The 12007-nt window shown below is 35.7% G+C and overlaps 1 protein-coding gene across 5 annotated transcripts in view; it reads left to right on the top strand.

Moving 5' to 3' along the window:
• Positions 1-10640, top strand: part of LOC135225164 (mucolipin-3-like) — a 22482-nt gene extending 11842 nt beyond the window's left edge. For 2 of the 5 annotated variants that reach the window (XM_064264401.1, XM_064264400.1), the window contains exons 8-14: positions 647-745; positions 1493-1642; positions 2554-2667; positions 3518-3640; positions 3992-4198; positions 7498-7640; positions 10278-10640. In XM_064264401.1, coding sequence (XP_064120471.1) covers positions 647-745; positions 1493-1642; positions 2554-2667; positions 3518-3640; positions 3992-4198; positions 7498-7640; positions 10278-10317 — 876 coding nt within the window. In that variant the 3' untranslated portion in view covers positions 10318-10640. Of the gene's footprint in view, positions 1-646; positions 746-1492; positions 1643-2553; positions 2668-3517; positions 3641-3991; positions 4199-7426; positions 7681-10277 lie in introns of those variants that run through there. The other 3 variants (XM_064264402.1, XM_064264404.1, XM_064264403.1) reach the window with 3 other exon arrangements.
• Positions 10641-12007: the final 1367 nt, after the last annotated feature.

The following is a 12007-nucleotide window of genomic DNA, read 5'->3' as shown; positions in this document are numbered from 1 at the left end:
ACAGGGCATCTGTACACGTTTACAGTTAATCTGGAACCAACTGCAGTAGGAAAATATCAATAAAAGTGTTAAAAGTCTTGAAAATATTTCAATTGGAAGTCGATATATGAGATTCTGTATTGTAGTTAATTCGGAAATCAACTGGTAACACGAGGGAATTCTTAATAAGAATAGTAAGCAATAAAATATGTAAAGAAGAAAATTGTCAAAATTATACGCGATCGAATTTTGATTTCAAGCATTCATTCATTTCATACATTATTCACACTTGGTATGCAATCAGTGAGATTTGATGAATAACGCCACCGTTCATGTGACACCAGATCTTAATACAAGATCAATTAACATATTCTTTTATTAGAATTATCAACATCGTTAGATGAAAAGTTTTTGCAGTTTCTGAGTGTAAGGAACTTAGGTAGGGTTAGTGTCTTTTCTTGTCAGGGAATATTTTAGAATTTATCTCACGTTGATTCGGAGAAAATATTTTTTATTCGTCCCAAAGGATGAATAGAAAAATTCTATTGCTTATAGTTCCATACGCATTCATTCCTTCAGACTCCGGGATCTAGATTTAGCGTAGTGAATGACATTACATAATATCTTAATAATTAAATCAATTATTATTCACTTTTTCTATCTTCAGGTGATGTTGGGGATTCTGGATTTCGCGAGTTTAATTGCTTGCTTCTTCTCCATAATCCTCTGTGCCAGGTCTCTCCATAATGCCACTAATCTCAAGAAGGTATAGTAGTAGGCCTACCTGGGCTAAACCTGAGTTTTTTAGTGGTTGGGTACTAGACTTCTTTTTTTTTCTTTCTTTCTTTGTCGTCGCATATAGAATATCACACGTGAATATTGTACATTCATTTCTTCAGATTTATTGTGTAATTTATCAATAATTGTTCATACATGATGAAACGGTTATTTAATAAAGAAAACTTTTTATGTCATATTTTAGAGAATATTTTATATCTTTTACCTACAGTGACAAATAGCTTTACAAATTCTGTCATTTTCAAGAAGTAGTAGTGTTTTAGTGATATTCAAATCATCTACACACCTTTTAGGGCGAAATTACCTAAGTGGGTGGACAGTTTATTTTTGTAAGTGAGTAGTCGCCACTCAGTTAACATATTAACGTTTAGGCCTGAGGTCTAGAGCAGAATTTCTCTCTCTCTCTTAATTGCTCGCCATTTTTACAATGACTTCTCTCGTTCTTCTTTCATGATCGAGTAGCATTCATATTATGCCAACTACGTTGTTTGTTATTATTTTATTATTATTAACTTAGGGTAAACAGCAAAAGAGTTTTTCGTCGTAACACAATATATATATATATATATATATATATATATATATATATATATATATATATATATATATATATATATATAGTAGCAAGAGAATTTTCATCTCTGTCTACATCCTTCCAAAAACGATGAATTTTTCCCCGCATCTAAATATCGCTCACCTATCACCTTCCTTCCAGGAGACGGACGCCTTTTTCGTCAAAAACATCGGCCGCCCCCTGACCCGCAAGGAGAGGTGGGAGTTCGTGAATATGTGGTACGTCACCATATGCATCGATGACATCCTACTGATCGCAGGAATCTTCCTCAGGGTCGGGATGGCGACCAAGGTTCGTAAGGCTTGATCCAGGAGAGAACCAGGAACTATCCAGGTGATATTCAGGATTGATCCAGGAGATATCCAGGACTGATCCAGGAGATATCCAGGAGAGATCAAGGATATATCTAGGAGTGACCCAGGAGAGATCCAGGAGACATCCTGGAGAGATCCAAGATATAATATCAAGGAGTGATTCAGGAGAGATCATGGATATATCCAGGAGATAATCCAGGATTGATCCAGGAGATATCCAGAAGAGATCAAGGATATATCCAGGAGAGACCCAAGAGATATCCAGGATTGATCCAGGAGATATCGAAGATGTATTCTGGATATATCTAGGAGAGATCCATATAATATTCTGGATAGATCCAGGATTGATCCAGGAGATATCCCGAAAAGATCAAGGATATATCCAGGAGTGATCCAAGAGATATCCAGGATTGATTCAGGAGATATCCAGGATTGATCCAAGAGAGATCCGTGAGATATCCAGGTGATAGCCTAGAGAGATCCGTGGCATATCCGGGAGAGATCAAGGATATAGTCCAGGAGCAAGGATATATCCTGGAGTGATCCAGGAGAGGTCCAGTTATCCAAAAGAGATCCAGGAGAGATAAAAGATTTTGCCTGTGTTTTTTCTACCTTATCTAAATATTATCAGTCTCGCCATCTCACTGTAACCCTTGTGTTACATCTCAGTTTCCCTTTCCTCAACAACTTTATCCTCTCTTGACTATTTTTTTTCCCATTCTCTCTCTCTCTCCAACCCTTCTACTATCTCTCTGTCTCCCTTTCCTAATCATCTTCATCCTCCCTTGACTTATTATTTTTTTTATCTCTTGACTTATTATTTTTTTTATCTCTTGACTTATTATTTTTTTTATCTCTTGACTTATTATTTTTTTTATCTCTTTCCAGGACCAAAATGGTCTTTGGTACCTCTGGTCAGTCTGTGCAATTACCCTGGGCGTCGGGAACTTCCTCGCTTGGGTCGGCATCCTGAGGTATCTCGGATTCTTCGATACATATAATGTGGGTTCTATTTTTAGAAGAGAGAGAGAGAGAGAGAGAGAATGCGAAGAAAGGAGAGGGGGAAGGAGAGACTGAAGTACTTTACGTGTTGGTGTTACTGATGGTAGTATCGGTGGTGTGGGGGGGGATTGTTGTCAGTCATCGTGGTTTTGATTGCGAATTCTATAATAATAATAATAATAATAATAATAATATAATTAATAATAATAATAATCATATTATTAATAATATTATTATTATTAATTATTATTATTATTATTATTATTATTATTATTCATATTATTATTTATTATTATTATTAAAAAGGATGGCAGAATTAAGCGAGTTGATTTTATATATTGTTTTTTCTATTTTCCTTACAATTCGCTTCTCAGGCTCAGCGATGTTTCTGAGTAACTGGCCAGTATTCATATTGGGAATTTTCAAAAAGTATAAGTGCTGAAGGTAATCTTTTATTAGAACAGGATATCAGGAATAATACCGGCACTGACGACAGCCCCTGCTTGACCTGGACCTGATATCCTGTTCTAATAAAAGATTACCTTCAGCATTTATAATTTTTTGAAAATTCCCACTATGAATATTGGCCAGTTACTCAGAAACATCGCTGAGCCTGAGAAGCGAATTGTAAGGAAAATAGAAAAAAACAATATATAAAATCAACTCGCTTAATTCTGCCATCCTTTTTAACAGCATTTGCCTGAAACAGGGTCTTCTACCAAAATATTATTATTATTATTATTATTATTAATCTATTTTCCTTTAATCGAAGCGTTGGTCTGTTACACACTAGAATTATTACTATCACTAATATACCTGTATGTTTAAATTGCTGATTATTCATTAATAGGTGCTGATCCTGACGCTGAAGAAGTGCGCTCCCAACGTCCTCCGACTTCTGGTCTGTATCCTCCTCCTGTTCTTCGGCTACACCTTCGCCGGGTACCTCATTCTAGGGCCCTACCACTTCAAGGTATAGAGTTCTGGGTTCTCGCAAATGCTGAATAAATACATAAATCAGTAGATAAATGAATAATCAAACGTTGCTTCCAGTATTAGTAAGTAGGTACATTACTCGTTATCATGAAACCAAACTCTTGCGTCTGTCCCGAGTGTTCCCCAGTTTGGGACATTCTGCAACCTAACTTATTCTTTGAATGCATCTCTTCTTGGTTCCAAATTCTTGGGCCTTAACATTTCAGGGTATAAAATTCAGGGCTCACTCAACAGCAATAACAAAATCTAAGCTGATTTTAATCGTAGTAAGTAGGCTTCCTTTCCATTAGAAGAAAAATAACTATTTCCTTTCACGCGTGTTCCCCAGTTCCGGACATTTTACTCGTCGATGGAATGCCTCTTTTCCCTGATCAACGGAGACGACATGTTCGCGTCCTTCTTCTCGACCGACGCCCACGACCCGCTGATCTGGTTCTTCTCTCGGGCATACCTCTACTCCTTCATCTCGCTTTTCATGTGGGTCGTCCTCAGCATCTTCCTGGCTGTCATCATGGATGCCTATGAGTCTGTTAAGGTAAGGGTGACTCCGGCAGGAGGAAGAGATTATGATTGGATTTCAAAATTTGAACCCTTTATCTTGAGCCGTTGCAAAGGCTTCGACGGTTGTTTTAGCAGCTGCTGTTTACTTAGTTTTGTCTTAATTTACATCGAGATATCGTTGTTTTGTATTTTTTTTATGTTACAAGATTATCTTCTCATTTTTAATTATAGTTTTGTGACTCTTAAATCCGTTTTTTATATAGTTTATTTCCCTTATTTAATTTTTCCCGTATTTCATTGCCATGCAATTTTGCATTTTAAATCGTTTTGAAACGGATATTTGTTAATTTAACTGACATGTGATTTTTTGTTTGCCGTCTTTTCTATGTTGACATATCAGTTTACTCCAGACTCAGAATTGTACGTTTTGTTAATTTCCTTCAGTCTTTATTCTCATTACCTTTCAAACCTATTTCTATATTACTTCAGATCGCAAGCTACATAAATCATTCAAGTACTGTCTTCTGATTTTTTCAAAACTGTTTGCAATATCTCAGATACGGAAGGACTTCAATGAAGTCATTCTCCTGTAGCTATGGTAGCAGGCCTTTTGCTGACAGGCTCTTGTTTAGAAAAAAAAAAAAAGTTATAGTACATCTTCCTCCCTTACAATGCACATAGCTTACCAAAACAGGATAAGTATTGGTGTTATTATGAAATAAATAAAAAACGCCATGTACTCCATATCAGAGATGAGGGAGAAAAAGGGCTAAATAGAAAATGAGTGGAACTGAAGCCATGTAATTACCAACAAAAGAATGGGTTATTGTACAAAGGGATTTTTTTTTCTTTTGGTTGCAAGAACCGACTTTTTCCCTTCTTTTTTTATGCCCTTCAGGCTTGTGAAAATAAGGACATTAGTTTTCCCGTCCCAAATGCCTTTGCATGAAAAACACTGCTTAGCGAGCTCCAGAATAAGGCTTTCTGACGCGCCAGTGAAATAAGACCTGCTTTATAAAGGGGAGAGAGAGAGAGAGATGGAAAACAATTTCTCACCGCTCCTTCCCCTCTCTCCCCTATCAGCGCGGCCCTCTCTCTCTCTCCTTCTATTGCTTTTCCCTCTCTCTTTCTCCCTCCTTGTCGGTTTTCCTCTTTTTCTGTCTGCTTTTCCCTCTCTCTTTTTCTGCCCGTCCCTATTTCCCTCTCTCTCTTTCTCCGTCTCCCTATTTCCCTCTCTCTCCGTCTCCCTATTTCCCTCTCTGCCCCTTTTTCTCCCTTTCCCTCTCTCCGTCTCCCTATTTCCCTCTCTGCCTCTTTTTCTCCCTCTCTCCTCTTCTCTATCTTTCACCATCTCCCTATTTCCCTCGCTGCCCCTTTTTCTCCCTCTCTCCATCTTTCTCCCTCTCTGCCTTTGCCTCTCTCTCTCGCAGCAATAAGCCCATAGAAAGAGATTTGCCGGAAAGCTGTTGTACTTGCCCTAAAATTTATGGGTATACGTTTTTCCCCAACCTCCCCCCCCCCCACCCACCACCCCCCCCCACCCGCCCCCCCCCCCCCCCGCCCCCCCCCCACCCCCCGCAAAAAAAAAAAAAAAAAAAAAAGTGTACAATTGTTCCCGACTGTGAATTGTACTTTTTTTTTATTAGTTTCAATTTCCATCGTAATTATTTACCGCTAAATTCAAGGGGATGTTTATGTAACTGTTGCTTCACAGGAGTAATAGTATTTCATTGTTCCATTCCTATCATCCATCTACGCTTTCCAGAACTTGATTTTGTGTAATTAATAAAATTTCACTTTTTTGGATTTACTTTTTGGGACTAGATGGTAAATCTGAACCAGATGTTAGGGATTGATTTGTTACAGACTTGATTTTTTTTTTATTGTGATATGGTACCGTTAATTGTTTGAAACAGATTAATAATAACCTCTCTTTCTCTCTCTCTTTATATATATATAATATATATATATATATATATATATATATATATATATATATATATATATATATATATAATATATATATAATATATATATATATATATATATATATATATATATATGTGTGTGTGTGTGTGTGTGTATTTATGTATGTATATATGACTTTTTTATTGTGATATGGTACAGTTAATTGTTTGAAACAGACTAATATTAATCTCTCTTTCTTTACATGTATAAAAATGTCGCGAAGTTCCATCGGCGACTGTTTAGGGATGGGTTCTTCGGCCCGATGTTAGGGGGCAATAGATTTACCAACAAGGAAAGTCACCAGTCCGTACACAAGGACGAAAGAACTATGAAGTTAATTCACAAATTTTATTAGGAAACTATACCTACTCTCATTACTACACTTATATCTAAATATTTACACAATTCAGGCAGCTCCGACCACTATGGCATCAGGACTGAAAGAAAAAAGGTGGCCTCGCTGTCGCACAGATAACACGAAATTTATCAATTGAAATCTAGTTCATCATTGACAATAACACGCAAATCTCCTCGGTACAGAGATCACTGAATATTAAATAACATGTTAAACGAATGCCTTAGCTAAGTATTGAATATTTCTCTATAAGTACTCACAGTTACGGTCGCTTGGTGGAAACTGACATTCAGGTGGACGGCCCTCAGACCCGACTTATACTCTCACGTCTTATCTCAAGCTAAGGTCTTTAGTGAAGAGAACGATCGAGCCCGTGTTCCCGCTTTTATAGCACTGCCAAGTAGTCATTTTCTATGGTTCGATTTTAACTTGTCCACCATGCAACTAACTCGATAAACTACTAAATAATAAAGCACAACAACATCAAATAACTGTTTGTGATGAAAAAAAATTAAGTGAAATAATAATTCTATTCAAATACATGTGCAAAATTTAGAACCATCGCATTTCAGCCGACACTGGGGGAAAACTGGAGGGAAAGTTAAGGCCTCAAGGTGGAGTTCTTTATCGCGAAAAACTGTGCACTACATTTTTTGCGACAATATATATATATATATATATATAATATATATATATATATATATATATATATATATATATATATATATATATATATATATATATATATATATATATATAGCAATATCTCTCCCCAGTTGCCTATTGATTACAATACACCAACGAGAAAACACAAAGCTATGACACATTTAATAAAAGAAATGTATTTCACAAAGAGACTCCCTCGAATAGTAAAAATACGTCCGTCATAACCGTCTTGAAATTTTCTCTCTCTCTCTCTCTCTCTCTAATTCTCTCCAGAAAGCTCCATGCGAGTAGGTTGTTTACCAACGAAGCCAGTTTCAATATGAATCCCTCCCACCTTCCGGCAGAGGTGTTACGAGGAGGGCTTTCCGAGGACTGGCCTGATGAAATTTGTCAATGAATGCAGCGAACGGGCCGTAACCAGGGTCACGAACGACAGGGAACGCACCGCCCACGACACCATCAACGCCCTCTGCTGCTGTGTGCAGAGGTGAGGCCGCCTCACTTCAGGCCCTTTGATTACGGGCTCGGTAACGTATGGCGTGTCGCGGCGCTGCCTCTACATTTCATTTGTTTTCCATTTTAAGTCTTTAGAACGGCCCACCACTCTTGTAAGATTTATTCCACATCTCCTCTATGAACTGCTGGAACTTTCTTTTTTGTTTTGCCTTGTATATGAGTTTTATATTATTTTGCCTTTCCTTTATAATCAATAAATAAAATCATACGCTATTTTCTTGGAGATATACGACGAAATATGGAAACGTTGTCAAAAATTCTTTCGATTTCAAGGTCAGTTGACAACGTGCCAGTTAAGATATCAATAATAAAGATAATGATGTGGATCATGAGAGAAAAAAACTAATATTTGATTTTGTTATTTATGTTTTTTAATATAGTATATATACGTATACATACACACACACACACACACACACACACATATATATATATATATATATATATATATATGTATATGTATATATATATATATATAAATGTATGTATTTATATGTATATATATGTATATATGTATATATATATATATATATATATAATATATATATATATATATATATATATATAATTTAAAGCTTCACTGTGCGTCCTGAATTTGTTGGGTTCGATGGTTCGCGCCCGTGAGCCGACAAATTTCTTATCGACTAAAAAAATTCCCCCTTCGGTTAACATATATGAAAATATATTAATTCCGAGGTAGAGCGAATTAGATATTAAAGGACATTTGTAGCTCGATGTATGTATATGAATCACGGTAATGTGATATGACTCATATATATATCCAAATTACTTTATTCAGTTAATATGTCCCTAATTCTGTTGACTTGACTCTGAAGAGAGAGAGAGAGAGACTCTACCCCTTTGGAATGCCCGAGTGTAAGTAAACTGATGGCCAGAATGAAACGAGGGAGGCGTTACGTAAGCTTTCGACTGAAACAGTCAGGATTTCCCCCTCTGCTATGGTAGGTTTATACATCCAAGGAGAGATATGGACGGGGAAGGCTCATTTGCATAGACCGGGACAAGGGTTTACCCCCCCACCCCCTCCCCAGGAGCGTATAGTGCTATAAATTCTAATATTGACGGGACGGGAAATAAATTAATATTGATGAAGCGGGAAATGAATTTCAGTCCGCTGGCTGGCTGCCCCTCTTCTTATTCTTCGTAGTTTCTATAGTTTTCCTTTTCTTCTTCTTCTTGAGAAGAATTTCGATTCGTTTAAAAACTACGATGAAATTCTACTTTCAGCCTTCTAAGTTCATCGAATGTTCACAGTCAGTTGGGTATGAAGTTTTGGAATCCCTTTGTGAATAATGAAAACAAAGAAATAAATGAATGCGGTTTTATTCGCGATCGTAAACTTGATTTTATGGATTAGATTTTTAAGGATTATTTTTGTAGTCTTTTTTTTTCATATTTTTACGGTTATGTTCATGCATGAGGTTTTATTGCAAATGAACTCATCGTTTTCATGGTTCACTGATTATTGCCGTATGTCATCAAAGATGCATTACAGTGATATACTAGCTTCGATTAAGGGAAAAAATTTGTAATGTGGATATAAGTTGCAGTTTTCCTTTACTATTTACTTAGGATTTGATACCCGGACGTGTTATTATTATTATTATTATTATTAAGAAGAAGAAGAAGAAGAATCGCTGAGCCAGAAAAGCGAGTAACAAGAAAATATATAAGATTAATTCGCTGAACTCTGCCATTTTATTCAACAGAATTTGTTTAAAAGAGGGTCTTCTTCCAAAATATATATTATTATTATTATTATTTTTATTATTATTATTATTATTATTATTATTATTATTATTATTATTATTATTATTATTATTATTATTATCATCTAATAATTTGTCATTATTTTTGTGTCTCTTGCTATAACGGAACAACTGCTGTAAGTTGCTGCTGAATCTACTATTGTTTTTTATTTATTTATTTTTTTGCGAACTATTGCTGCAAGTTGCTGTTGAATCTGCGAATATTTTTGCTTACACACAGAACTGTTGCTTAAAGTTCATACTTACATGCGATAATAATTCTTGATGTACATCTCTCGATGTTGAAATGATTTTATAGGCTATAAGAAACATTTCAACATTGAAAGAAGTATACATTTAGAATATTATCGCATCAGTCATTATGAACTTCAAGCAACAGTTCCGTGTGTAGGCAAAATTATTCGCAGATTCAACAGCAGCTTGAAGCAATAGTTCCGTTCATTAACAACAAAAACATTAGCAGATTAAGTAACAACTTGCAGCAATTGTCCCTTAAATTAACAACAAAAACATTTGTAGATTCAACAGCAATTCGCAGCAATACTTTGTGCTAGCGCTAAACCATTTCCAGATTTAACAGCAACTCACAGCGATATCTCCATGTATTAACAATAAAAGCTACTGCTGAAAGAACGTTTTTTTTTTTTATTTATTTATTTAAACAGCAATATATGTCTTGCTCACAGCAAAACAGAATCTAAAGAGTTTCAGCCCATTTTTATCCTTGACAAAACTTACTGTCGTCATTTCTACCTCTAGACATAGTACTATACATAAACAATACAGTATCCTCATGCATACTTCTTTTCTTTTTACAGCAAAAGGCGTAAGTCTTCCCAGTACGAAAAGAGCACGTGATGAGATTTTTTGCATCGAACTAACGCGAAGGAAAGCATCATAGATTTCAGCACATTCATTTAATCCTTTAATAAAATGTGGTTGCCAAGTTTTAACTTATTTTTTACCTTAGCATACAAACACGACAGTACATTTAATGAAGTTGTCATTATTCACACTAAATATTTCTCCTTTACATAATAATTATATCATTCTACCTTACTGCTATGTTAATATACCTGTCCTTTGATTTTTCGTAATTAGCTTAGCTTTTTGTAAACAGTAGACGTTTAAAAATTAATAAACAGTTTTATTGGTCTATGGCAAATAGGCTTAAGTAAATACTGCCTTTTCATTTTATCCTGATTTGTTAGATATCTGCTGCCATTGGGTAAGCTGGATCGCTTATCCTCCTGTCTTAACAGGGAAAAATGCATTAATTTACTAATATTTACCCATCGATGAAATAGACTTTTACCATCTTCACTTCCAAACTGTAGTGGTCTACATCAATTCAGCCTTTGAAATCCGTAAGTTGATAAATTCTACAACCAAAATAGTCACAATAAAAAAATTCTTTCAGTGATGATAGGTATAACATGCACGATTTAGTGTTATAGAGTCACGAACATTTCTTGTAATGCACTAAACCACGCTTTAACCTCATGCAATTAGCGTTAAGATATTTGTTTTATATTCTTCAAACTATATTTATTGTAACTATACCTATTATCAAGAATATTCATTATTCTTCAAATTTGTTTTATTATCAGTTCATTTGGTTTCAAGGACGACTGAAGTTTGAGTATTGGAGATTTTAATGAAATTGTTTATAGCAATGACCACAAAGTTAACATGAAAACCAGAAACGTTTATGTTCGAATCATAGAGAAAGTCGAACGTTCTTCACAGCGGTTTTCGGCGCGAAGCTGGGCTGGGAGCGTGGCCCTTTTTTTTTTAAATTTATTTATTAATATATGCAGTGTTACGTCGAAATAGGCCGATCAAGACGATACTTCGACTGTCTGGGATATTGAGAACTTTGAAAACCAACTGGCGAAATGAAAGGTAAATAAACAATAACCTTTACATTTTGGCTAACCTTGCATGGGCCGATGGCAAAAGTTTTACGACGCCTCCTTATTGCCTTACATAAGAAATTGTATTAGGTTTATGAATTATTCAATAACCAGACTAGGCCTACGTTTCAGCTTCGGATAATACCCCGCGTGTAAGGTGTCGTTTGTTATAAAAGTTAATTAGCTAAGCTCTCAGAGTATAGTACCTACAGCCATGCCACTTACGGCGCATTAGCCTAGGGTATGCCTAAGCAAACGGTAGTTGTTCATTAGCCGCGGCATAAATAGCGATGAAGAAAGCTTCCTACATGTATCGCAGAAGGTAATATTTTAATATCAATGTTAATGAAGAACCGAGTTAAAGGCACTCGTATTTGGATAGCCTATTTTTATACAACTTCAGCGCTTTGAAATAGGCTTACGCCAAGTAGACTAATTATTTTTACATTAATAGCCTGGTACAAGGAGACTTTAATTCGTAACCACATATGTAATTTATTAAATGGTAAAGCTACTGATGAAGGCGGCGGTGTTGGTTATTGTCGGCCATTTATTACTTATTAACTTCATATTGGTAGGCTATACCCAACATAGTTGGGAACCCTATTGGAACGTAGGGTTTTGGGTGGGGG

The sequence above is a fragment of the Macrobrachium nipponense genome, chromosome 13 (assembly GCF_015104395.2).
Source record: "Macrobrachium nipponense isolate FS-2020 chromosome 13, ASM1510439v2, whole genome shotgun sequence".
NCBI classification, from domain to species: domain Eukaryota; kingdom Metazoa; phylum Arthropoda; class Malacostraca; order Decapoda; family Palaemonidae; genus Macrobrachium; species Macrobrachium nipponense.
The sequence above is the reverse complement of the archived record's forward strand: the minus strand, read 5'-3'. Positions and strand labels throughout refer to the sequence as shown.